Genomic DNA, 27,774 nt, shown 5'->3' with positions numbered 1-27,774 from the left:
AGATAAATTGAAAAACTAATTGCATAGTTATGTGAGAAATCATGAGACGAATCTTTTGAGCGTAATTAGTACATGGTTAGTCATAAGTGCTACAGTAACCCACATGTGTTAATGATGGATTAATTAGGCTCAAAAGATTCGTCTCGCGGTTTCCATGCCAACAGTGAAATTCGTTTTTTCATTCTTGTTCGAAAACTCCTTCTAACATTCAGTCAAACGTCTGATGTGACACGCGAAAAATTTCATTTCACCAACTATAACACCCCCACAGTTCGGGGGGCATATGTGCGCATGCTTGGTTTCGTTATTGTGTGATATTATTCCAGCAGCTTATGCTCAAAGTAATATCGTGAATTCCCAAAAGCTTTTGACCTTGTGGACTCAGCTTCTGGACTACTAGTAGACTACTTGATATTGCTTTATGGCATTGGGTTTTATGCCAGGGCAAAAAAAAAAAAACCAGTAATGGTGAGTTTAGACAATGATGCTGGATGACTAGCGTCCCATTCCATCGTAAGCCTTGATTTGCAGGAATTAAAAGTCGTTGAACTTTGGTGCTTTTGCGGTTCTGCCTTTTAGTATGTTAGTCATTTAGTTCCGGGAGCTGATAAATTTAAGCATTTAGTGTTTTACTTTTTACAATAAATAAAATAGTCAGCATTTAGTTTCTTAATTGTGGCATATGGTCCGACTTTGCTTCTTCAACTACGATTCGGTCCTAACTGTCTAACACTGCCCATTAAGAAGTTTCACCCTTGTGCTCATATACGGGTGACTTTTGGTCAGTGATGTGCTACACTCATCTGTTTATATCTCTTGCGGGTTGCGGCGTTTAAAATGCAAAGGCCTTTTCTGTATTGACTTAATTTCTTTGTTAGAAGAGGGATGTAGTGGTTGTTTGGATGCTCTACTAAGGTTGCCACTATTTACCATACATTTCTGCCATATTTGTCCAAGTTATGGTTAACAAAAAAATGAGCCACAGTTTAGCTGTGTCGTATATTTTTGAGTTGATGATATGTAGGGCTATAACAATTGAGAGAATTTTATCATAAGTGTGGCATGAACTAAACAAGATGCTAACCTAGTCAAACTTGTCTAATATGAGATGTGCCATCCATAGGTAATGGTTGGCAATGAACAATACAACCCTGTAATTTCTTTTCCAATTTCAATCTTGTTTTGGAAAGAAAAAGGATAGGATCCAAAGTAGATGAAGTTCTTCGAGTGAAAGCAAGGGGAAAAAATTAAGTTGAAGACACTTTATTGCTCTACTATACACACATTAGTAGTACTAAAAGACTCTCTTCATATTTTAATAAATAACACTATTGACTTTTTAAGCATATGTTTAAACATTTACCTTATTTAGAAATCACACGGTTATTATTTATTTTGTTACGGTTGGATTTATTACTAATTATATTTTAGTTATAACTTACTTTTTTATATATTTACGTAAAATTTTTGGATAAGATGAATTATCAAATGGGTGCAAAAAGTCAGTTACACCCTAGCATGATATTAACAAAGAGTATATCACTGCCAAACTTTACTGAGAGCAAATCCAGCAGCTCATATATATGTGATCATCTATATAGCCATTTGGATGACCATCTAAAAAGGATCATTCATGCATTTCATCTTGCACTTTAAGAGATCATCCATAATACTCATCCATATTTATTTTATTAATATTTTACAGCCATCTACTCTTATGTTGATATTACTCTCTTCTCTTGTGATTGGATGTTGACATATACATGGAGGAGAGAGAATATCCAAATTTAAATGATCTCTCTAATTTGGATGACCATCTACTTTTACATCTACTTTTACATGTAGAGATGTATGATATGTTAGAGTCTATTTTTTTTCATATCATCTATTTTTAATATAGATGATACGATGCATGAGCGGTTGGGTTTACTCTAAACCTATAGGAGTATTATGCTTAATTATAATATGGAAAGCAACCTGCAAAAACGGATGCCGAGTGCATGATCTGATCTCATATCCGTGCTCATTTCTCAACGGAAAACTCCCATCGACTCCTGAATACTGATGCTTCCACGCCTTAGCAACCTGCCTAGCTCGTAGTCCAACGTTAATTTGATCGACGATAGCGTCAACTATGATCCTTCTAATCTGACCCTCGGATGGTCACACCGTGAGATATCAAGGACGGTAAAAATGCTAAGAGAAAAAAAAAAAAGACAAGCCATGCCGGCTCATCCCTGCTAGGGATTATTGGACACCACTATTTTTTTGTACGAGTGCGTGCATATTTTGAATAATCCGAATCTTATTTGATTTTTAAAAGCATCAAGCGACTTTTGTTTTATTACCGAGCTGCTACGACTATATACGTAGGTATGTATAGTCGGCATGAGTGTTCACCCACTCAACAGTTTTGAGACAGCTCTGCTCGATCATACTTATCTCGATCCATATAGGATCGAGTATGTGAGTGCCTAATTAAAAGCATGCGAGCCGATCGAATCGATGAAAAGACAAAGGACAAACCTCAGTCGCCTCTTCGATCCAGTCAGCTGATGCCACACTGCAGATGACAGCCGGCCGCGGCACGCCTGGCTAATTGCATATGTAACACACTGCATTAATTAATTACATCATTAGCTTTTGCATGCCCTGCGTATCGGCGAGCATAGTCGGAATACACTTTGGCCGCCCCGGCCTGACCCTGATAGAACGAGGAGACAATTCATTCGGCCGTCTAGTCTCTCCTTTAATTTGCCCGCCGGCCCCCATTCTGTGTCGTCTCGTTAATTAGTGGTTGAGCATAGAAGATTGCAAAGCTAACATGCTTTTTTTTTTTTTGGCCTTTGCATGGCTTCTTAGTCAGCTTCTTGCTGATGAAATTAAAGCCCTCGACACTGTAGAGATCGATATGTTCGTTATAACACAGTACATATCGATCTTACGTGGACGCCATAAAGGATCTAGGTCTATATAAGACGAGGATGCAGGCTAGCCCTATCTGTGATTGCAGATTCTGCAGAGAGCATTGTCGCAAACCCAAAGTGTTTGAGCCGCCGTTTCGTCTCTGCAGAAGCCATCGTCCGTCCATCATCAGCAAGCGACACAGTATAATATGGCGGCACGTAGTACGACCCTGGGGCTAGCTTTGTGCGTCATCTTGATGCTTTCCGCTGTGGTGCGCTCGGCCGCCTCGGCCCGGGCTTTGAGAGAACGACGGCCGGAGGAGGAGCCGGCGCCTGTCGCCGGCCGCGGGGGCGCCGCCGTGGCCGGCATGAAGGTCGTCCCGGCCGCCGCGGCAGGCGCGGCGGTCGGCGCGGCGGCGCACGAGTCCAAGCGCCTGAGCCCCGGAGGGCCGGATCCCCAGCACCATTGATCGATCACTGCAGTTCTTCGTGGTGACGGAGCACCGGGCGGCCGGCCGGTGAGCTCGACCGATCGATCGCCTCGTCTATTGAATTGCCCGGTGCGTGCCCCGGCGCGCGTCTGCGTTGCAGTACGCACGCTGTGAATACACAACGAGGTTTTTGTGGTCGTCGTTGTCGTCGTCCCCTCGCCGGCCAGCATTGTTTCGTCCAGTACTACTGCTCCAAATTAAAGCGTTCCTCCGGTTAATTTTGTTTACTACTACTACTACTACTACCCAACTTTTGTTTTCTTCGTCGTTAATTAGTTCATGTTCTTAATTTGCTTTGTACGCGGCAGGCATGTTCATGTTCTCTCTTGTGTCCTTGTCCACGATGCACCAACCACATGTAGTTCGACTAAACTTCTTTACTGTACGTACACGTCGTCAGATCGACAGTGACAAATGGGCCGCTATCGTGTGTGCATGCATGATAGTGAAAAACACCGGAAGGGAATAAAGTGATTGCACTTTCGTTTCTAGTACAAATCTACTCGGCAAAGCAAAAGCTTAATTTTAGTAACATTGATCAGGTCATATCTGTATCTGTACGTACCATATATAAGATCATCAGTGGCTCGTGCAGTGTGTGTGTGGCATGTTATTCGTACAAACATTCCTCTAGGAACCAACTCAAAAGGACAGTGCTAAAGTTTACGTTAGGCTGCAAAGGAAATAAGCAGGTAATTAAAATCATTAATTCTCCATCGATATGTATTCCCTAAGCTATCAATGACAATATTATGGATCCTTTGAATCACATGATTGAGAAAATATATATAGGAATGGAAAAAACACACTATTTTGATAGGACCTATGCTACCTTTAATTTGAAGGAAAACATAGGCATTATGTAGAATTTCAATCATATATGATTTTTCATATACAACCCTTTGAAACAAAGTATTGGATCCTATTACATCTTATGAAATTCCTATGAAAGTCCATTCCATATAAGTTATGGAGTAAAGTTAGCACAAGGGCCAACCTCACGGAAAGTTTTCTGAGTCTATCTCTCTTATCTAATTCTTTTTTTCTATGATCTATTTGAACAACCATTACTATATTTTTTATGTGTTTATCAATCATTTATTTTACACATCCATTCCTATAAAAATTCTACATCTTCTATATCCCCATAGTTTTCATTCATATATTTCAAATGAACTCTTAAAGTGTAAGACAGATGATACTAAAACACATGAGAAATACATGAATGACCATTTGATTAGACCGCATGAAAAACACAAAAAATTAAGAAGAGATAAATTTCCTCCAAAACTGGCATAAAACAATATATTCTATAGAAATTTCAAAGGATTTAATAGGATCCAACCTTGGTTTCAAAAATGCATGTTGAAAAAAGTTCCATAGAATTAAAATCCTACAAAATTTGTATGGCTTTCTTTCGAATCAAAAGGACCTTAACTTGGACTGGGCCAAATTGACTTGTGCCATCGAAAAAATGATAAGAGACAATTGCATGTCATCGGTTTAAATGGTTATTATAAAACTGTTTCTAGATAATTATAAAATTGTCATTAGAATTATCATTTAAATGATATCTTTGTAATATAAAAAGAACGGCAGCAAATTTGCAAAAACCCCAAATGATAAAGTTGACAAAATAGTCAACATACATGTATGTGTCATTGTCTCGTGACATGTGGGTTTAGATTCCACGTATCATTCTCACAAACGATATTATTTTGTAATTTACTTATTTATCTTTTTACAATAGTATTATTCAAGCTACCCCTTAAAACATCTTTTCGTGACCCATGAAAGCTATTAAGAAGCAGATTAATCGAGGAATGGGAACAATTAAGACGTAGCTTCGGACTTTGGTTATGTGTACGATGGCATGCACCTACTGCCAACTTTAGTTATGTGCTGTATAGCTGTAAGCCATATGTGCATAGAAACCGGGATCCATGATGAGACTACACAATAATATATACAAACATTAATTTGCTGAATGCTTGACTATAAAAGTGAATGAATGTTTTGGTGTAATGAACTTTTCAAAAGGAACACACATGAAAATTAAAATAGGAATTGTGTAGCTGATCAGTTGGTAAGTGATAGGCCTACCATTCAAGTTCGAGTCCATGTGGCGGCAAATTTATGTGTTTGTATCTTAATAAAAAACACCAAGTTCCTTGAAAGTTTTGATATAATTTTTTTACGTGTTGGATTTATACCTTTTTCCCTTTATATTAATTAAACTTCACTGTCGATCCGATGAGAAAAGCATGAACATGAAATGGTATTATGAGATTACAGCATGATCGTTTCGTTTTTAATAAGCATAAGAGAAACTACTTATTAACAACTAAAAATAAATTTTAGTGAAAATTTATATACATATTCCTAGTGAGCTAAAAGAAAAGGCTAAACATAGTCTATGATTAAAAAAACAAAATCAACTTTAAATTAAAGTTTTAAAATTTAAATATTAACTTATAAGCATAATTAACCTAAGCAGAAAGATGAGAGGTTAAGTTTCTATGGTCCATCTTAAAGTGATCCCACTAATTAATACAAACCTAACTAAAGTAGTAGTGGATATTGCGAAATCATCATTGGTGATTTTGATAAAGTCACGAGTGTATTGAATTTACATACTAGGATTCATATTTTGGTTCCCATAAATATTATGCAAAAACAGGTTCGCTTTTAATGTACTTTTTATTGAGTTGAAATAATTTTAGTGAGATTCATGATTTACACCTTGATACTCATGGATGTGTAAATGGGGTACGCATGTACAGTGATATATGTGTGTGAGTGGCTCCTTATTCATTAATGCGCTATAGAGTATGATCAATAGTCCGGTATGCCTGAGTAAGTTGTAAAATATAAGTATTTTTAGGTTATTTAGTGGAGATCAAGGTTAAGAAAGAAGACTATATTATTTCTCAATAGATATGAAATAAAAGAAGGTGGAAGAATATATTATAAGATGAGAGAAGATTGAATAAGAAATAATTGATATAATTAATATGTATACTGCTATAAATAATTCTAAAGTTCTTTTATATACCTAAAACTGAGGAAGCAGTAGTCGTTAGGGTTAAAATATATTACTATACCCTCGATAAAAAAAATGCTTGAAGCTACTACCATTACGAATGATTAGGACGAGGGCCAAGTATTTTTGACCGAAGAAAGAACTAAACTCATATGCGCATGAGTTAACTAGAGGGGACCGGTGAACAGTGAAATTATTTATATAAGTCACGAAAAAAGTAGATCCCTCGCCAAAAAAAATGAAAGGAAAAGGTTCCCTATCCCGATGGTTTTGGCCTGGCACGACTCGACAGATCATCAGTGAATCATGACCTCGACTAATGCCAAGAAGAACGGAGAAAACCACTAGTGTGATTATTTGTCAATTTTATAAAAAAGTTAAACGATGTATTTATAAAAAAAATAATTTATAAATAAAACTTATATATATATATATGATTCTTAGGGATTTAAAAGTAAATACTGGAACATAAATCTCGTGAAAAAAACTAAAATCAACTTTAAATTTAAGGTTACAAATTTAAATTTTGGTTTATAAGTATAAAAAAAATAAAAAACAGAGTGTATATACTCTGCAAAGTGTACACTGACACAGCTCTGACAGCAGGCCAAGCATTAGTTTTTGCTTTTAAGGAAGAGAGCATTAACGACTATTAATTAGTGTGCTCTAATTTCCCTATCAGTCGATCGAGGATGAACTTTTCGTTTCTGTCCTCACTTGAAGATGTGCATGTGCTTCGTCACGATCTTTACACACTATAGGTTCTTAACGAATAGGGTAATCAAAGAGATCAAAAGCTTGCAAATAAAAGACCCAAGAACCTTTTGGATATGAGATATGCCTTTCATCAAAAGTATTTATGTAGTCTTACTTTAGTTGTCTTCTTCAGAAGTGTTTATGTACTCTTACATAACTTGGGTTTAAATATTTTCTCAGGTGTTAAACCAAATTTTGGGGTCTTGAATTTTCAGGCGGTTGGTTTGGCCGGTTAGGATGGTGTAATAAAATACAGGCAGGGTTCAGAGAGTGTAATGTTGCTAGAGATCGATAGAGGTTGACTGAATATTATATGACGTGTTGCTCGCCAGAGCTCTGATCACTAGCTATTCTGCAAATCGACAAAGCGATTGGCGTTTGTTGTTTTTTTTTTCTTTTCCTAATCTCCCTTCTAATTGGCTGCAGGTGCGTATCTGTATCTTAACCTGATTTAATTTGGTCTTGCTCCTTTTTGTTTCTCTTTTAATTTTTTTCACTGCGATCTGGTAGTTGGACCGCATATAATCGAGATGAGTGCGCAATTCGGATTCTCCATTTTGCTGATCAAGTTTTCAGATTCAATGCGTTAGGTAGGAATAACTAGAAATTTCCTTTAAACTAAAACTTTCGAGCATGGACTTAATTCATATATAACGATGAATCTAAATATATATAGAAATAATATATATAGATCAATACATATACATAACTAAAATGTCTTATGATATAAAATGAAGAGAGATCGCCGGTCTCCACTCCCTGGAGTCTTCCACATTTCAGCTGTCATATCAAGAATTCAATTAAATATTAATGTTTGTCACTATTTGTTAAACAAGCTCACTATGATATATTAACTTTCAGCTCAAGATCATTGAAGTCGTAAAGTAAAACTGATGAAAACTACACGATTTTCACGAAAATTTGAGGTTTCAAGCTGGCTCTAGTTGACAAGCCTCTTGTGCCAATTTTTTTTTTCTTAAAAGATCAAATTAATTTTATTTTCTTATAAAATTTGACCAATCTTTCACAGGTTTCTGCAAGGCTTTTGAGAAAATCGGCAAAACTGGTCAGGAGCGCGCGGTTTCTGTTTCAGTAACGATTTCGCGAACCCTTTTGAAGTCTCTTTCATTTAAAGACTTGCAACTTTTGAATGGGGGCAAACCCTCATTAAAGAAGATCTCGGACTGGAAATTTTCATCTCAAATCATCCATAGTATTGCTTTGAGCAAAAGGTCGGTGCAGGCACAGCCGCACAGGCAGAGTCCCATACTGTCAAGACGAGACGATAAGCAATGCATGCACCGGCAAACCGGCAATACGCAGGCCTCGATCTGCCGGCCAGAAAGAAATACTAATCAACATCAATCTAGTTAGCTAATGCTAATGATCCAAGTTAGACATGATCATCGTCTGTCCAACGCAGCATATCATATGCATGAGGAGAAACGCCAATGCCTTATCAACTACTAGTACCTACCGCTGACGATTCCAGCATTGCCACGGCCGGCCGCCGGCCTGTACCTTCCATGTCGGCTAAAAGAACTAACACTATAGTATATCAGATTAATTATCAATGCAAAAGATCGGCAAGATGCTGGTTAATTTGAAGAAGAAGCTGCAGTCTCTTTTTGACATGCATGATAGTATATAACTATATTATAGTAACTATCTTCGTGCATGTCTGAATATTCAGTTAAGAGGATATGGCGGCATGATGGGTCGATTAGGTGTGAGCTGATTCTGAATGGTCCACATGATTGAACGGTGGCCGCCACACCAGCGTCTCCATGCAGCATGTTCACGAGGCTCTCCATAGATATATATCTTAGCTAGGTTTGGTGAAGAGGATTGATCGGGATAAAGTAGCGTACCGGGACCTCTGCACTTTTAGCTCCGTCTAGCTAGCTTAGCTACTATATTCAGGGCGGCATTTTCATAATGTATGATCGAACATACCGATATGATGAAGATACTGAAGGTTATTTAAATTTGTGTAGCCACATGGGGATTGATATGAGAAAAAAGATATGCAATGCAAACAAGTTGGAAATTTGTTTATGTTTTACTGCCGCGGTGAAAATGATTCAGTGAGATGACAGTCTCAAACAGCCTGCGATCTGACATGGAAAACTAGCCCGGTCCATCGTGACGGTCAGCCTGAACCCGGCCCGGCGCGCGGTTGTAGTTTCGGCCAGTATTTGCGGCCCAAATAGCCCACCTCACGGAAGAACCGAAACGTTTTTTTCATGGGCCTTTGGGAAAATCGAGCGCACGCCCGTCGCGGCGACGCGAGCCCATCATCCCCCACGCCGCCGCGCCGCTCGCTGTGCCACGCGCGCCGCCTCGCCGCCGGCCGCTGCGGCGACGCCGGAGTGTACAGAATCCACCAGCTCGTGTCCCTTTTGCTGCGTGGCTACCGTGGATCCTCTCCCTCTCAAAGGGACAGCACGCCTCCGTCGTCGCGCCTGCACAGGCCGCCGCTCCCCCATGCCGCTGTCCACCACCTACGCGACGGAATGCAAAGCCCGAGCGCGCGTCCCTCTGCTTCCTTCTTCAACTCCCTCGTTGCTTCTCGCGCGCGCGCCGGCCGCGCCGCCGAGGCCTTCGCGCTCCTCGCGCGCATGCTCGCTGCGGGCGTCGCGCCGACGGCGTTCACCTTCGCGCCGATACTCTCCTCGCCTTCAGTCGGCGCCCGCTGCGCAGCGCAGCTTCACCCTCACATCCTCAAGAGCGGGCTGATCCACAGCGACCCGTACTCCGGGACATCGTTGGTGGGGTTCTTCGGGCGGAACGGCCGGTTTGATGATGCGCTCAGGTTGTTCGGCGAAATGCCTGTGCGGAGCGTCGTCACCTGGAACTGCCTGATCTCTTCGTTTGTGCAGCATGGACGCGATCGCGATGCTGCGATCTGGTTCAGGGCGCTGATACGAAGTGGTGACGGTGTGTCTGATGGCTCCCTCGTGGCAGTATTGCCTGCTTTTGGCACACCAGAGCAAGTTCATGGGCTTGTGAAGAAAATTGCAATGGATTCTTTCTCAACAGTTGCAAACTCCTTGCTGAATTCATATTGTACTTACTGTTCCACGTTTGTGGCAGAAAATCTGTTTAATGAGTTGATGTTCAGAGACGTGGTTTCTTGGAATACAATGATCATTACTTTTGCTAAGAGAAGCATGTCTCAGAGAGCTCTTGAATTTTTCTGGATGATGGAAGGTCAGAGTGTTTTTCCCAATGAAATAACATTTAGCAGTGTACTTTATGCTTGCACCAGTATAAATAGACATGAGCATGGGAAGTCTGTTCACGCAAAAGCTATCAAACACAATCTCAATGTGAAAGCCTTTGTCAATACCTCACTTTTTGATTTCTATTCAAAATGTGGTTGTAGGAAGGATGCTTACAAAGTTCTTGAAGAAGCTCCTGAGGATAGCACCACACGTTGGAATTGTCTGATTTCTGGTTATTCAGATACTGATGTTCCAACATCATTTGTTTTTCTGAGAGAAATGTTGCGATCTGGGGTTATGCCAAACGAGGTTAGTTTTTCTTCTTTGCTCAAGGACCCACTTCAGTTCCATCTGCTGCAGATTCACTCGTTGGTAACAAGATTGGGTTATGACGGCTATGACTATGTCTCAAGTGCCATTATATCTTCATATGCTTCACATGAAATGGTTTCTGATGCTTTGGCTTATGGAGGTTTGTTAGATCCTGACTCCTGTGTTGTCTCCATGAATGTTTTAGCTGGGGTATATAACAGAGTTCGTATGTATGAAGAAGTGAAGAAACTACTTTTACATCAGGGAAGTAATGACACTGTTTCATGGAGCATACTTATCACTGCTTGTGCAAAAAATGGAGATTATGCTGAAGCTTTTAAAATTTTCAAACGGATGAGAATTTGTGGGCATCATTTTGATAGATATGCATCTGTGAGCCTTCTAAGCATTTGTACAAAATCTAATAGCCTTGTCCTTGGCAGTTCACTTCATGGGCTTATCATCAAGACCAATTCTGGTTGCTTAGATACTTATGTTCATAATATATTGCTAGATATGTATGCTAAATGTGGTAGAATTGAAGACTGTCTGAAAGCCTTTAAGGAAATGGAAGGTAGGAACATTATCTCCTGGACTGCTGTAATTTCTGGCCTTGCACTTAATGGTTTTTCTCATAAGGCCTTGGCATGGTTTAAAGCTATGGAAGAGGATGGCTTTAATCCTGACAATGTAGCAGTTACAGCGGTCCTTTCATCATGTAGACATGGTGGACTGGTACATGAAGGAATGAAGATATTCAGACATATGAAGTCTGATTATTCGCTTGAGCCTGAGATGGAGCATTACATTTGTGTGGTGGACATGCTATGCAAATGTGGTTATTTGAAGGAAGCCGAGGTTGTGATTAGAGACATGCCTTTCCAACCAAGTGCTGTCATATGGCGCACATTCCTCCAAGGTTGCCAGACATATGGTGTGATAGATGCTCAAGTATTTAGCTAGCAAATTTGTCATATGAGCTTTGGCTATTTGAAGAAGCTGAGACTTTTGTTAAAGGCATACCTTTCCAAGTCTCAACCAGGACCTATCATATGCGGCACATCCCTCCAACTCTCCAAGGTTGCCAGAAAGATACACAAGTGTTTAGCTAGAAATGTTTCAGGTGAAGTTGCACTTGATAAACAATCAGGTGAAGTTGCACTCGATAAATAGTGAAGGTGCGTCATTTTTTACATTGATTTGCGAATCTGCTATATCATTTTGATATTGGGATAATTGCGAATATCAAATTCGATTGGGTGGGTTCTGTACAGGATGGTTATACTAAGTCCACAACAATAGTTTAGTTTGTCATGCAAATTCGTTGTTTATATGATCTTGTACTATATTGTAGCCTGGTAGGCAACTACTAGTAATAGACATGCCCACTGTTCATGCTGCTTTTGCTCCCTATATCTGCTAAGCATGTTAATGAATAGAGAGTAGCATCCACGTTGTGAAGTTTTTGTTTGTTGGAGCATTCCGTGGCATCTTTATTCCTGCAAATTGATTTGTCCTTTTTTTCTGTCATCATCTATGTTAAGTTTCGGGAGGAGAATAATTACTGTATACTTCACGTATATCATTCTTAATTATCTCCATCCCTTATATGTGTAGCAATATCAATAGAAGATCTATAAGTTGTTACCATCGCCATAAGGAGAAGAAGGTTGCATGGGAAATGTGGCCGTTAAAAAGAAACTGACCTCGACAAAGCGTCTCTTGTCGATTCAACTGGTTCTCATCCTTTTTGAAATATACAGCGGGGTATACACACCGTGAGGTCTGGAAAGCAAAATGAAAATGGTAACAAAGTTGGAAATATCTGAAGATAATGTTCAGCCACTTATATTCAGGTAATGGGTTTAATGTAAAAAAGGGAAGAATGACACCATCGCTTAAGGTTGTGCTTGGTTGTATAGATGGGGCTGGATGGGAGATGGCTGCTTGAATTTCTGAGATGTTCAGTTCATTGGGGCGAGTAAGGGATAGGGCAGCCATCAGGCGAGTATGCTGGATGAATAGATCCGGTTGATTTGGTTGGATGGAGTCTTCCATGTTTTGCTTTTTGTGATGTGGCCTATGCTGATTGGATGCAATGGATTTAATTTTATGTTAGCAAGCTTCAAATGACTTTTCCGTCTATATTAATTATCCAATGTGTGATTTGATTACACCACTGTATTAAATCTTTAATACGAGATCTTGGATGGTTATATTTTGATGAAAAATTATATATGACAAGCGGGATCCACTGTTGTTTATCCTATTCATACAAACCGAATAGAAAATTTGACAACCATGTGCAACAAAACATGGATGGCCATATCTCATCAACCTATGATAGTTAACCAAGCGCACCCTAAAGTTCTATATGGATCAATAATTCCACTATTATATGAAAAGGGTTACTTTCATCCAGAGAGTGGCAAAAGTTGTGGTAAAAGGAGTAGCATTGTCGTTCTTGAAATAACAGATGGTGCCTAGTCACTTAACAGTACGTAGAAAGGTTAGGCTCAATCGTTTCGCAGTTGCAACTGCTTAAAAGTCAAAATTTAAAGTTTAAAACTTAATTTTGAATTTGATTTTGTGGTTTTTTCGTCGTGGTTTCTTTTACACATTTCGCTTTTGAGTCGCTATAGACACGCATATAAAAGTTTCATCAGTAAATTATTCTTCGTTTGCAAAAACGTATTTTCGCTTATTCCTCTAAAAAGCGAAACGGTGGGAGCCGTTATTGACTGGAATGATTTTAAAAACTTATTCTCTATATTACCATGCTTGATTGGAATCTAGCTGATTGTGACCAACCACTGACGCCGTCAATTATTATGGCTTCTTTGGTGTGATGAATCAAACCATCTTGGCTAGTAATTCATCGTTAGACTATCCCATGATTTTGATGGCATGACTAAATTACTTATTTTTGTCACTAAGTATTTGTTTTTTTTTTTTTTACTTTTGAGGGGCAAGGTAACTACTCCATCTCGTTTCTCAAACCAAGCAGATCACATAGGATCGAATCAATGGTCAAATGGCCATTTTATTTCTCAGCTAAACAGACACTTAGAATCCGACACGTGGACTCTGTCTGACAAACAAGTGGTTCCCGTTTGTTATCTCCTGGGTTTGATTTCCATCATTATTCTTATAATAAAATTCTGCAAGTTGCCTTCTTGCATTATGAGGAGGTCAAAGAAGGCCGTTGCATGCAGGATGTGGCAAATCGGTTGCAAAGATGAATAAGGAGCAAATCTGCAACAGAAACATCAACTAACCTTTCGATGTACTACAGCCTTTTGACGAAGCAGGCACATTGAAGAGCAATATGGCATATATATTGGATCCAAGCATAGGGTTTTATTGGCTGTTCGTTTCCCTTTCCACTAGGCACTGTCTACATAGCTGCATAGGCGCGACTAATAATGGTTGGTGATCAGGCACATTTGTTTTGATGCTACAAAGTGATTTGGTCAAAAAATTCTTCTGAATTTTCATATTTTATACAACTGCCTTCCCTAGTATTACGTATTGTAATGTCTGGTGGCATTAAAAGGTATGGATATCACTAGCTTCGTATCAGATTGAGATTGCAAACGTTGATAGCCAGGGGGACCCAGTTATACACTTGTACTGAATGCAGTATTGCAACTCTGAATCTGGTCGATTTCGTCTAGATTTTATCTCGTGGTGTTAGGAATTTATCCATGCATTTTGGCGCCGTTGTGCTGCGAGCCTGCGAGCCTGCATATAGCCAGTTGCATGCATTCCTTGACTCAGGTTGGATCAAATTTATTAGTCATCCTCCCTCAAGCTAAATTGGGTCTATGTTTCTAATTCAGCCAGACGCACTTTCTTTGCTCAATTTCCGAAGCACTCAGATGCCTAGCTGATGACAGTTTCAACCCATAGCAACGTAATTAACCTACATATATATAGCCATTGTAAACAGTACTAGTGATCACACATATACGATATGCTAAGTAATGCCTAATGCAAAAAGGCGCTAGCTGCAAAAAATCATATATATCGATCGGACGGAGACCACGTACGCGGTACGCCTGCATCCCCTCGTCGCAGAAAGTGGCAATGGTGTGCATCATGTTACCGATCTATTAGTAGCTATAATAGCAGCACCAGTGGTGGTGGTGGTGGCGGTGGCCACTCGGACGGTGCCAGAAGGCTACGTACAATGCGCTGGTAGTTAAATGATCACCCAACTTATCCAAGAAAACCGCCGGCCCCCGGCCGGCGCCTTGGCCCCCCACAAGTTTATGTTTCTTTTGTAACCGTCGCGGCCGTTCCACCCATCTCACTAATTCACTCACTATCCCCTATATAAAGCAGCCAGCAGCGCCGGCACCTGGCCATGACAAGACACACGAACCCCTCTTACATAGCTAGCTATAGCTCATTGGCACGTACACGAGAAATCAATATATAGTTCACTGGTGTAGTAGCTAGCTACCAACGCACGCACGGTACGGCCGGGCTGCCTGCCTCACAACTCGATCGATCGATCACCAATGGCTTCCCGCGTGTGCATTGTGCTCTGCCTGGTCCTGATCGCCGTCGTCGTCGCCGGCGCCGGGCTCACGGCCACGCTGGCCGAGGCACGTGCCCTGGTAGCAGATCAGTTAGCCGCTCCACCGCCGGACACCGCCGGCGACTTCGGCATTCGTGGACGTCGCCGGCCGGGGAGGTGGAACGTGAGGAGCCTGCAGGGCGGGAAGCGGGAAGTGCCCGGCGGCCCAGACCCTCAGCACCATTACTAGAGATGATGATCGAGTTGTGCTAGCTAAGCTTGCGAACCCTTGTAAGGGTGGCGGCAAGCGACTCAATGTAGCGCGCGCGGCCGGGCTATTCTTTTGGCCGCAAATAATGTTTTCTGCATCTAGCTAGCTAAATGCGTACATGGATCGTAGCATGCAAGAGAAGAGTTGTAGCCATGCATGCAGGCATGTACGCCAGCCGTTGCAGCATATATGTTTTGTACGCTGTAGTACGTTTGAATTGTACTGTTACCAACAATATTTTCACGACAAGCTAGCTTCAACATTTTATGGATATGACCGATCGAACGAATGTCAGATGCTTGTACGTAGCTGCTTTCGATGTCCCTGCTACTTTACTATCGACTATTTTTTTTAGCCGGGTCGGCTGAAGGGGCCGACCAAATTCCATTAGGACAGAAGAATTTACAAGACCATTGACGATTTGCCAGTCCAAATACAATCATCCGTACGGACCATATATATAATGCAGTATATGACTCCGACCGTGTGCCATATATACAGGCTCCTTTAGATAATTTTTTTTTCGAAAGGAAAATATGCGCAGCTTTACATATGCCATGAATCATGATCGTAAAGGATGGCCACGTTGCAACAACAAATGGATGACCAGCACGTACGTACGTCGTCGTCTGACTCAAAAAAGGGAGGAGAAAACTAGAAAAAAAGCTAAGTGGAAAAGGATCTTGTCAAGATCAGAAGAAAGCCGAGGCAGCGTGGAGAGCCTGGATAGCGAGGAAACGAAGGGGAAGCGAGCGACTAGCTATATAGCCTATATATAGCTTGTTCGGTCAAAATGAAATTCTGGCTTCTGGGCCTCGTCCGTGACGAGGCCATCCAGTCTTGATTTTCAGCGACGTCGTTCCAAAGTTTGGGCTGCCACTCGAGGCCTTGCTTGGTCCAATCTACGATGGATGCTAGCCCGTGGGTTGACAGGCTGCTCTCGCGTCTGTATATTAAGGCTTTGTTCCAAAATTTTTTATAAAAAACATCGTATTGAATTTTTGGACATTTAAATAGAACATTATAAAATAAAAAAACTAATTACACAGTTATGGGAGAAATCTTGAGACGAATCTTTTGAGCCTAATTAGTCCATGTTAGCCATAATTGCTACAGTAACCAACATGTGCTAATGACGGCTTAATTAGGCTCAAAAAATTCGTCTTGCGGTTTTCAGTCGAGCTGTGAAATTCGTTTTTTCATTCGTCTCCGAAAACTCTTTCTGACATCCAGTCAAACGTCCGATGTGATCCATCTCCCAAAAATTTTTGGGAACTAAACGGGGCCTAAGGAAAAACTTTATGTGCCTCGTCTATGGATCGAGTTTCAACCTTGTCCCTTACCCGCAAAACCACATGTAGAGTGTCCTTCAACTATCAAAACAATTGCAAGTTAGGTACCTCAATGTTTTAGAAGGCAATTTCATTTTTAAGTGTTGTCTTAGTCTTCCTGCGATGTGGAGACCACGTGACGTTTTAAGTGGGCAATACAATCAGCATAAAAAAAAGAACACAAAAAGGTGAAACCTACATGTGACTCTGAAGAGAAAAATAAAACAACCATAGTGGGTCCCAATTGTCATCCCCTCGACCTTCTCTTGTCCATCTATCTTTTCTCAATCCTGGTTCCTTCCTCCTCTCTCTCTCTATAACCGTAGATCGACCTCAACCATAATGGTAACGCAACAGAGGCGGATTGAGATGGGGGAGCTTAACTATAATCCCAAGTCCCCAATGGAAACAACATTAGAGCGAAAGAGGATGGGAACAAGGGAGCTCCACCTCGACAAAGCCGAAGAAACGAGGACAAGGAGCCAAACAACAATTGCGGTGGATCACATAGCAAAATCTGCTATGGAGAGAGAGGGAGAGGGTTCCGAAAACCAATGCATGCCCATTTCTCTCCCAGTGGGCATCTGCGACAGTTCTACTTCAAGCAGTTTCATCTCGTTGTCAAGCCTGAGATGGCAAGTTGTGCCAGTGGAGGGATCAACGCATACACTAAACACACCGAGCTCAGCCTCCATCATTGTCATTGTCTCCCTTCGCATGCTCAGGCAGGGCTCACCGACCGTCGTGTCCCTTCACTCCATTGCGTTAGGCTTAGCCTTTGTCGCATTCCTTTGTGAGCATTGGTGAGCCCCTCGCGAGCTTGAGCTTGCCAGCTACAACAGTGGTAGCCTCTATTCATGTTGACTCCCTTGCTAGGCTCGTTGGCGTCGCTGCTTCACAAAGTGTTTGGAGAGAGGATAGAAGGAGAGGAAAGAGTGATGAGAGAAAATTACATGTGGACCCACTATTCTATATTTTTTCTAAGGACTTACATGTGGGGTTCACTTTATTTACTTTTTCTATGAGGAACTTATGCATGGGTCCAATATATTTTATTTGTTATAACTAGAATGACACATAAGCATGACACGGTCTTTAGGTCACTGAAAAAGCTAAGGCCCTGTTTCTTTCAGCTTGGGATTGTTATAATCTAAATTATTAGGAGTAAGCTGAAAGAAACAGACAACTTATTGAAGTAGCTTATTATAATCTGGAGCTCAGCTTATTATAATCTGATAAGCTCATTTAAGTGAGCTTTTTCTAGCTTATTGAGTGAAAAATTACCCACCATGCCACTCCACTCTCTCTTTAGACTTGTAAACCCAATAATCTAGGCTCTAATAATCTAGGAAAGAAACAACTCACAACTTATTCTACTACAGATTATAATAATCTAGCTTATAATAATCTGACTTAATAATCTAGATTATAATAATCTTAAGCTGAAAGAAACAGGGCCTAAATCAACTCGCCACATGGTTACACATAGGACAAAACCGTCATCTAAACTACTAAGGTATCCAATTTATATTGGTTTTGATTGTTGAGGGATGCTCTACATCCAGTTTGGTGACTAAGGGACGGGATTGGAATTTGATCCATAATTGAGGGACTTAAAATGAACTTTTATTGTTTATCAAGCAAGTCCTGTAAGAGCTTCGAAGGCAAGACTATACTAGAACTTGGGGCATATTTGAGGGTGATTCTACCAAATGTGTCATTCTAGCTAGTCCACATTCCAACTTAGATAACGAGAATTTGCAGTAGTATAAAAAAAAATTGGAAACCACAAGCTGAAACCACAAATTTTCTAGATTGGCTTCTCACTATTAGAATCTTAAACTCCCAAACATAACCTAGCAGCCCTACAATAAAGGTGAGAGAAAAACTCAACACTTGTGGCCCGTGAACTCTTAGTTATAATAAATCAAATAGAGCCAGGTTTTAACTCACGAGCTTAATAAGCTAGCTCGTTGGATACTCATTTAACTTACTAATATAAGATATCAACATAGATTTTAACATAGTGCTTAGTCTTTTATTTATATGCAAATTATTTGTATTCATTAAGTTTTCTACTTGTTTATTATTATATGAATTTATGATAAATGATAAATTTAAAGCTATATCGTTAACCAGAGTAACAACCTTAGCAACTTTGTTTATAAGCATAACGTGGCATGTAAACATTACAATCACACAAATTTTTCCATTTTGAAATTTCTTTTAAAACAGAGCACCAGAGACGGGGAAAAAATGATGTCTCACGGACTAAACTCATGGTTAGTATTAATGTTAGAGCGAGTGACACTATATGTTACTATAAATTTACTGTACGATTGATAATGACTAGAGCATGCGTAGCATTCCTACGCAATTTTAGGTAAAAGTATCTCTCCAACAAATCTTCTAAGAGCAATGCTAATAATATAGCATACAAGTTGGCTATAATGCTCTTGTAGTCTTTTCTTAGGCTATCCATATAATAGCTAGCTCTTTATCATTAAATACAGAACCCACATGTCTCTCTCATATAGTATCTTGGTTCTTGTATCTAAGATGACTATAAAATTACAACCCACTACTTCTCTTTCCCCTCCTCTCTCTCCTCCACATAAGTATTTAACCAGCTTATAGTCTTCTATTATACTTGCTATAACCATTATCCAAGAATTAGAGTCCCCTTACCTAGTAAAGTCGGTCTCTCCGAGGTGGGAGCAACACTTCCAAGTTGCTGATCGCCGGCGCTGCCGCCCTTCTCCTCGCCCCCTCGCCCCTCCAGCCAGCCGCGAGACTTCGTCAGCCCCTCTCCCCTCCGACTCCGGTGACTTCGGTCGTCGGTAGCGGGGAGAGGGGTCCAGGTTAGTCGGGTAGATCTGGTAAATCCTTTTGCTTTGTTTGTGTTTTTCTTTCTCTGTGCAGCTCAAGAGGCCGCCGATGTCGCGTCCTCTTGTCTCGGTGCAAAACCATGGTTGTTGATCTTCTATGGTGGCCGTTCCGAGTTTTTTCATGGCGTCTTCAATTAGATGTGCTGTAGGTTTGTGTTTTAGCGGGCTATGCCGGCCTTCACCTTTATCTCCGGCAATCCATCCGCAAGAACGTCAACCTTCTTCATCAACGCAGACGGATCTTCAGCGAGTGGCTGAACTTTCTCGTTGCAGTCAATAAAGCCTCAACCTCCATCGGAGGCTCCTTTTGGGTTTGCTTCCTGGCGTTCAATACAACTACTTGTGGTATTTAAATCACCGTCGTCGTCGCCATAGGTGTCTTCGTCCAGGCGTAGAAGCAACGAAGGGCATGTTTGCTTTTTTTGATCTTCTAAAATCCTTTGTTGCAAAAGTCCCGAGCTTAGGTTAATCTGACTTTCTGCGAGGGCACTTTTTGCAAAACTGCTGGTATATGCAGTTCAGTCCTCGACACATCCTCGGTGTCGAGGACTACTCATGACATGTGTACTCTTTCCTACTAAATAAAGTGTATGAGTTAAAAAAAAGTTGCTGATCATTACCCCGCGCGTAGAAAATGTTGCTGTCTCGATAAATGTGGGGTCAATTTTTTATATTTAGGGAGTCAATTTTAGCCAACCCATTGGAAGGTTAAACTTTTTCACATGCTAAATTCTATTTAGGATTCCAAAAACAAAATTAGAAGGATGGAATTTAGCCACTATGTTAGTGATACTGTAACGATGAAGCTGTGATAGCCACTCGACCAATATGACAGTTGGCTTCACCACTAGATAGTATAAATCAAATCGAGTAATTTCTCAAATCTTAACAACATTCTTTAATTAAACATAGTAAAACTACATACGATGTTATATCCCAAAACAACATAGTTAAAATCAAATTTATTATTGAACTACATATTAAAAAATAAATTATTATAAAACTATAGACTTAATAACAAAATTACCATAAACTACCTATTTATTGTCAGTTTAATCATAATATTTCATTGTTTACATCTCCAACATGACAGTGCCATTTAAACTCTAAATTCTCAAATATTATTTTGACAATTTCAATATTACATATATAATTTTATGATATTCGCTCTCAAATCTACTATATTTTAATAATTTGTAATTCTGTAATAGTTTGGGTAAAATACATGTAGATTTCAATCAATTCTTTTTATAAATAGCATATAGTTGATTTACATGTATTGATTTACATGAACTTTGATCACATTCTTAGCATGAATGCTCATACACCGATTTAAAAGAAACGCTACACAGGTAACACAGCTACAGGTCCCCATCTTAATATTGAGGGCGTCCACCTGGAGGGCCCGTTTAGTTCTTGATTTTTTTCCTAAAAACATCAAATCAAATCTTTGAACAAATAAATAAAGCATTAAACATGAATGAAAAAAATAATTGTACAATTAAAGAGAAAATCATGAGACGAATCTTTTAAGCCTATTTAGTCCGTGATTATTTATACAGAAAGACTAAAGAACGGCATTCCGTTCGGACGGGATTGTTAAATGACTTTGCATCATGCACCGACGCAGTACTGCTGTATATCCGTTTTTTAATTATCCCGTCCAACGGGATGCCGTGCTCTTATTTATAAGTGCTACAGTGCCCACATGTGCTACACATGAAGGATTAATTAGGCTTAAAAGTTTCGTCTCATAATTTACAGACGAGCTATGAGATTTATTTTTTCATTTGTATGCAAATTTTTTTCCAACATCTGTTTAAACATCCAGTAGGAATGAGAAAATTTTTCTTTTTGAAACTAAACGGGCCTTAGAGTAACCGGGACGGCGACGCCTTTGCTTAGTTAACACACCAGCGGGCGCAGACCAAACCGACAAGTCGTCATCCTCCTCCCTCCTCCTCCCCTTCCTACCAGTGCCAAATCAACCATCCCGTGCCTTCCCCCTCCGCCTCTCCTCACCTGCCTTCTCCTCCAAGGAACCCCATCTTCTCGCCTAAACCCTAGCCGGCAGCGATGTCCGGCTCCGGCGTCCCCTCCGGCCGCGGCTCCCGCAGCTTCGACTTCGGCGCCGACGACGTGCTCTGCTCCTACGACGACTTCGCCGCCCCCTCTGAGCCCAAGCGGCCCGATCCGGCCGACAAGGTACTACTACTCCCCCCTATCGGCGGCACCCCCTTTGATCCTTATGCGAGGAGTAGTGATCGACGCGTGCTGCACGATTTCGCTTCAGCGGTGTCGTACTCCGTGAATCTCTTTGTTCGACTGGGATATCGTGGAGACGGACCGATGAAAATTGGTTGAGGAGCACTTAATAGTGAATAGTTTCGGTTTTCTTCACCAAATTATAACGCTCACATGGAACAGGTTATAGGCTTGTTGGTACTATGCAGCCATCGCTTGCTCTTTCATTTTTCTTCATGACGGGGATGTTGTTCTAGTTCTAGCTATGTTTATGCTGTGTGAACGGCTCTATATTGTAATCTAGAGAACATCATGGATTTATTATATTTTGTTCAGGAAGGTATTATAGGCACCTGACTACCTGCTATACTTTGGATTTCGGTCTTGTTGATCAAACCCATAACGTAAATTCCTGATATGGCAGTGTATGTTTGTTTTGGTGGACAACATAGGCTGGAGATAGTCAATAAGAAATTCACTTGAGGACCGAGCGGTGCTCGGGTGGTCAGCCGCGTGGGCGCGTGAGCTGCCGGCGCGAGTTCAATCCCTGGGGATCGGAACTCGCGTCTCTCGCCCGGGGATTTTCCCCTCACACGCGTGCGTACCCCCAAAATCCTAAGCGTGTGGTAGGGACGCGCACGCGTGTGTGTGCGTGTGTCGTGGTGTGTGTTCGTGTGCGTCCCGTGTTGTACCCTTTAAAAAAAAAAGAAATTCACTTTAAGCTATGAACTGAACTATTGTGTGGGTATTTGTGTGAGGCCTGACGCACTTGAAAGATGCCTATAGTTTTCAAATAATATTTTCTGGCATTTTGTTGAATAAGATTTGATTAGTACTTTTCTCTTACTAGTACTTTTCTCTGTTAGATATATGTTAACGACAGCACATGTGTCCTGGGCATCGATACTCTAGCTAAGGAAAAATTCTAGTGCTTAGAAAAAATGTGGATTTTGTACTTGATAAGTTTACCTATGTGTTCAGTCCATTTAATGTCTTGTTTATCTATTTGTTCAGTCCGTTTAGAAATTACCGTCTTTCTACTCTAGATGTGAGATCTTTATGGGTGAATGTCGAAAGCCCATTGTACCACGCTGGAAATTTCTGACTACACCCCTGGTGTTGCTGGAGGATGGTATTCTATGTTCTAACTGATGAAATATAAATAATCAATATTCTATGTTCTAACTGATGAAATATAAAACAATCAAATGAAGCTATTAGTGATGTAGTTGGAGAGAGCATTACGAAAATATGATGCATTTATTTCTTAAAAGATAATGTTTCATGAAAGATACACATTTTTACAGGCAAATTAACTTTAGAATTTTAGTAGTAGAAATCCTTGTGCTATATCCGTCCCTAATTCTCGTATGTGCAGCAGGACTTTCATGATAGTAGATTGGGGAGACCACTTGGGAAAGCTTATGAACAAGAGAGTTATGGCAAGGAGGATGTACTTTTTGCTGTTGAGAAATGCATGAAGAAATATGCTGATAATTTGCTGCGATCACTTGAGGGAATCACTAGTAGGCTTTCACAACTGGAGATCTATTGCTATAAGCTTGAGAGATCCATGGGTGAACTTCGAAGTGATGTGCTCCGTGATGAGACTGATCAGAGATTGAAGTCTCTTGAGAAACATCTTCATGAAGTAAGTAAATTACTGTGTTAAGAAATATATTTTGAGGCTATATCCTTCCTTTCAGTTTTTGCACTGAAGGGAGACAGTTCTTCTACATCCATTGTAATTATGACCTTGTCATATACTCATCCATATACCTTTTGTGTTGATTGTCATGTATGTGTTTTCATTATTTGTTGTGACAACTTGCCTTGATGAGACCATCTTCAGGGTACTTGTCATGTCAGAACCCTCTTTTTATGTGCCATGTATGTGATTTTGCTTGTTTGGTTATAAATGCTTGCTCCAATTCTTATATGCGTTTAAAACATCATCTACTCCATAGTGAATGCTAGTCCATACCAGGGAAAGGTGTCAACATAGGGAAATATTAGGCTTTTGGTATGTTTAGCCTAGAGGCCATAACCTCCTATCTTGCTGTGGTTTTTGTGGACTACAATCCTTTAGTATCTTTGTCTGTGGTTGTTGTTTTTTCCTTCAAACAAAAACCACACTATTTACACACTCAAAAGAAATGCTATGGTGCTATAACACGCTCCAGTTCAGAAGGAGGGAGAGATGTATTTTCCTAGTCTCAAAAAATGCTCCTGACCTGCTCAGAGTTTAATGCATATAAATATCCTTCTTTTGTACTTTCTTCTGATAAACTAGTCTTGTTGCCTGTTGCGTGCTTGAATCCACTTTTGATTATAGTTAGTATGTCTAACGTATGCCCTGTGACTCAACCATGATTGCCAAAGGTCCTCTGTATTCAAATTGGCAGCCGTGGTTGATGCATACAGTAAGGGTGTGTTCTCCTCCCAGATTTTCTTCAGTTCTTTCCCTGTCTTTTGCGCACACACTTCTCGAACTACTAAATGGTGTTCTTTTACAAAAAAAAATCTATGTAGAAGTTCATCATGTCGCCTTTCTAAAGTAGATTTTCAACTTTGTAGTAGTTAATTTCATTATTCATACCATTAAATAGCTATTGCAAAAAAAGAGGAAAAAGTTCATTTACTCCCCTAAACTAATATTGGACCACTTAACCCCTTAAACTGTTTTTTTGACTCATTTTACCCCCTAAACTATTGAAAATAGTTCCCTTCACTACTTAATAATATTTTTCTGTGTTGCCAAAAATAGTTTATGGAATTAAGTGCTCTAATGAATTTTTTTTGGGGGGGTGGGGAGTAAAATGGACTTTTTTCAGAATAAAAAAATCCTCCATCTTCCAGCTATCTCAGGCCTCGTTGTTTTGCTTCTGCTTATACTTACCAGCCAAAATTTGAATTTTCAACCTTAAATTTGAAGTTGACTTTGGGGTTGCATCGTAGCTTATTTTTCAGCCTTGCTTTTAGATGGCTAAAAACACGTATATGAAAGTTTTATTCACAAATATGTCGTTTCGTTTTTTTCATGAAAAAGCCATCCAATGACCCTGTCAAACACAACCTAAGTGACCACTGTGATGGATCTATTCTAACATCTTATAAGTTTAGAGTGCAAAACAAATGCTAAAAGGGCCACATCGTCTCATACGTTCCATGCCACCTGGCCTGCATCTGTTGATCTGTAATGGCCATTTAGAGCCTTAGATTTGGAAATTTAGGCCCAACTATAAACTTCGAGTATTTCCAGCAAACAGACTAATTTAAATACAGTCCATTCTTGGTATTTCACTAAGTTTTTTCTGCGGTATAAAATCACATATACGTTACAGAACATTTGGTCTATCAGAGGACTGTTGCAGGGCAATCTGTATCCAAGTTGCAGTCTAAAATCACATATGTTGCAAAACATTTTGGCTATCATAGGACTGTTGCTGGGTAATATGTATCCAAGTTCAGAAGATGTGATGATTTATTTTCATCCAACCATTCAATCTCTAACTGCTTAATCTCTTTACCTGCATGCATTGCTGTTTATGTACCGTATTTTTTTTTTGTCTTGAGCATGAACTTTCTGTTGAGAAGTTCTCAAGTTATAACTCAAATCAAATTTTCAAATGGTGCAGGTGCACAGATCTATTCAAATCCTTAGGGACAAGCAAGAGTTAGCTGAAACTCAGAAGGAATTAGCCAAATTTCAACTCAGACATGACACGTCTAAAAAGAAGGAAGACGTGCCAACACAATCTTTCCCTGAGCAAAAGACACTTGAAGAAAAGGCTGATGCATCTGGTCAGCAGCTGGCGATTGTTTTGCCTCATCAGGTGAACTCGTCATCACTTGCACCTAGAGCTTCTGAACCAGTCCAACAGTACAAGGATCAGACAGTGCAGCAGCCAGCCCCTAGCTCTTCTGTACCACAGCAGGACCGTTATGTTCTTAGCCAAGCCATCGTTTACTACCCACAGCGTCAAGCTCCAGGTATTCAGGACACGCAGGGGCAGCAAGTACAACCAGAGGTGCAGTACTTGCCAGTAAGGCCTTCAGCAACGCAAGATGTTCCTGTCCATGCTTCATCTCAACAGTCTCAGGCAGCGAATCAAACCCAGCCTCAGTCTTTCCCTCCTTACCAGCAGCAGTGGCCCCAGCAATCGTCCCAGTCAGCTCCCGCACCAGTGGCCCAACCACAGCAGACTTTCTCACAGCCATTTCCTCCACCTGTACAGCAGCCCCATTTATCTAACACTCAGCAGTTTCCTCCACAACAAATGCAGCAGCCCCAGCAATCCAGCTCTCAGCAGTTTACTCCACAGTCAGTGCAGCAGCCCCAGTTATCTAATGCTCAACAGTTTCCTCCGCCGCAAGTGCAACCACCTCAACCTAGCCCTCAGCTTCCTCCTCAGGCAATGCAACCACAACAACAAAATCAAATGAGGCCTCAAACTCCACCAAATTATCCTCATTATCCACCTCACCAGCCCTTAAACCCTGCACCTGAAACTCTCCCCGGCAGCATGGCTATGCAAGGACCATACAACACGGTTGCTCCATCAGGGGGGAGCCGTTCTGAAGTGCCATATTCATACGCAGGCATTCCACCACCTCAGCACAACATGCAAAGGCAGCAGCTACCTCCTCCAAATCAAGGCTCCTTCGGACCCCCTCCAAGTAAGGGGGGCTACGCCGGTCCGCCACAATATCCGCTGCATGGTAGCTCACAAGGTTACAACAACGCATATGGCTACCCCCCAAGTGGTCCTTCAGCAGGCCAGGCGCCTCAGATGCCTCCAGCTCCAGGTCCTCACCAGATGATGCGCGGTCATCCATATGGGGAAATGATTGAGAAGGCAATCACCATGGGATATCCAAGGGAGCAGGTTCTGAATGTCATTCAGAGGATGACTGAGAGTGGCCAGCCTATGGATTTCAACACATTGCTGGATAGGCTGAACGAAGCAGGGTCCGGGGCACACCCTCGTGCGTGGTGATTTCGTCCAGGGTTGGGCCTCTCCCTCGGGGCAGTGGGCACGGCGCTCATACGTGTGCAAAGAATGGTATCGTAGTTGAATAAATAAGATTTGAAGTGATGCAATCTGTTTGACTGTTGCTTACCTGTACGATGTACATATTACTACTAGTATTAAACATTGATGTTAATTTTCATGTACTTCCTGCACGTGTATCATCAACATCTTTGCAACTGGGCTATTCATCAGATCTATGCTAAGGCAAATTATTGCCAGGTGGATTTGTCATTTTGCAGTGTGCACTGCCAGGGGATGCTTTCTAAGGTGGTGTTTAGATTGAGAAAATTTTTAGAAGAAGTATTACATTAAATGTTTGATCGAATGTCGAAAGGGGTTTTCGGACACGAATGAAAAAACGAATTTCACGGCTAGCCTAGAAACCGCGAGACGAATCTTTTGAGCCTAATTAATCCATCATTAGCATATGTTGGTTACTATAGCACTTATGACTGATCATGGACTAATTAGGCTCAAAATATTCGTCTCAAGATTTTTTCTATAACTGTGTAATTAGTTTTTTAGTTCATCTATATTTAATGATTTATTTAGGTGTCTAAAAATTCGATGTGAAGTTTTTTTAAAAAAAATTTGGGAACTAGACGAGACCTAAGTACTCCCTCCATTTCATTTATTTGACGTTGGCTATAATTTGCCTCCTGTGTTTACACCGTTGCATGTAAACTGTGCCACCTTGATCTTCTTACTTGCTCAACGAGGGTTGTGTTTTTCTTTAGCTTTTTC

The 27,774-nt window shown here is 40.7% G+C and overlaps 3 protein-coding genes across 5 annotated transcripts; all 3 read left to right on the top strand.

Moving 5' to 3' along the window:
- Positions 1–9,504: 9,504 nt before the first annotated feature.
- Positions 9,505–12,902, top strand: LOC121053209 (pentatricopeptide repeat-containing protein At3g58590-like). Of its 2 annotated transcripts, XR_005812445.1 has the most exons (3): positions 9,505–10,409; positions 10,585–11,913; positions 12,353–12,902. XR_005812445.1 is itself a non-coding variant. In XM_015839705.2 (2 exons), exon 2 carries the CDS (start codon positions 10,703–10,705, stop codon positions 11,696–11,698), a length of 996 nt encoding a protein of 331 aa, XP_015695191.2. In that variant the 5' UTR covers positions 9,505–10,409; positions 10,585–10,702; the 3' UTR covers positions 11,699–12,334. The 2 variants fall into 2 exon arrangements, 1 of the variants encoding a protein (XP_015695191.2); XM_015839705.2 differs by lacking the exon at positions 12,353–12,902 and having other exon boundaries at positions 10,585–12,334.
- On the top strand, positions 9,818–10,649 carry LOC102715263 (pentatricopeptide repeat-containing protein At3g24000, mitochondrial-like). Its single transcript, XM_040527894.1, has 2 exons — positions 9,818–10,409; positions 10,585–10,649. Exons 1-2 carry the CDS (start codon positions 9,818–9,820, stop codon positions 10,647–10,649), a joined length of 657 nt encoding a protein of 218 aa, XP_040383828.1.
- Positions 12,903–21,651: 8,749 nt separating the features above from the next.
- LOC102721211 (basic salivary proline-rich protein 1) lies at positions 21,652–27,248 on the top strand. 2 transcript variants are annotated; one of them, XM_006644661.2, is made up of 3 exons: positions 21,652–21,955; positions 23,373–23,645; positions 25,633–27,248. In XM_006644661.2, the coding sequence occupies exons 1-3, from the start codon at positions 21,827–21,829 to the stop codon at positions 26,992–26,994; spliced, it is 1,764 nt and encodes a 587-aa protein (XP_006644724.1). In that variant the 5' UTR covers positions 21,652–21,826; the 3' UTR covers positions 26,995–27,248. The 2 variants fall into 2 exon arrangements, with proteins under 2 accessions (XP_006644724.1, XP_006644725.1); XM_006644662.3 differs by having other exon boundaries at positions 21,696–21,955; positions 23,376–23,645.
- Positions 27,249–27,774: the final 526 nt, after the last annotated feature.

Source organism: Oryza brachyantha, chromosome 1 (assembly GCF_000231095.2).
Source record: "Oryza brachyantha chromosome 1, ObraRS2, whole genome shotgun sequence".
In the NCBI taxonomy this organism is placed as follows: domain Eukaryota; kingdom Viridiplantae; phylum Streptophyta; class Magnoliopsida; order Poales; family Poaceae; genus Oryza; species Oryza brachyantha.
Note: the sequence above shows the minus strand (reverse complement) of the source record. Positions and strands in the feature narration are given on the sequence as shown.

Coding starts and splice junctions, on each gene's coding strand:
- LOC102715263 (XM_040527894.1), top strand. CDS start 9,818: ATGCTCGCTGCGGGCGTCGCGCCGACGGCGTTCACCTTCGCGCCGATA. Junction 10,410..10,584: donor ATTTTTCTGGATGATGGAAG/GTCAGAGTGTTT, acceptor ATGTGGTTGTAG/GAAGGATGCTTACAAAGTTC.
- LOC121053209 (XM_015839705.2), top strand. CDS start 10,703: ATGTTGCGATCTGGGGTTATGCCAAACGAGGTTAGTTTTTCTTCTTTG.
- LOC102721211 (XM_006644661.2), top strand. CDS start 21,827: ATGTCCGGCTCCGGCGTCCCCTCCGGCCGCGGCTCCCGCAGCTTCGAC. Junction 21,956..23,372: donor GGCCCGATCCGGCCGACAAG/GTACTACTACTC, acceptor TCGTATGTGCAG/CAGGACTTTCATGATAGTAG. Junction 23,646..25,632: donor TTGAGAAACATCTTCATGAA/GTAAGTAAATTA, acceptor CAAATGGTGCAG/GTGCACAGATCTATTCAAAT.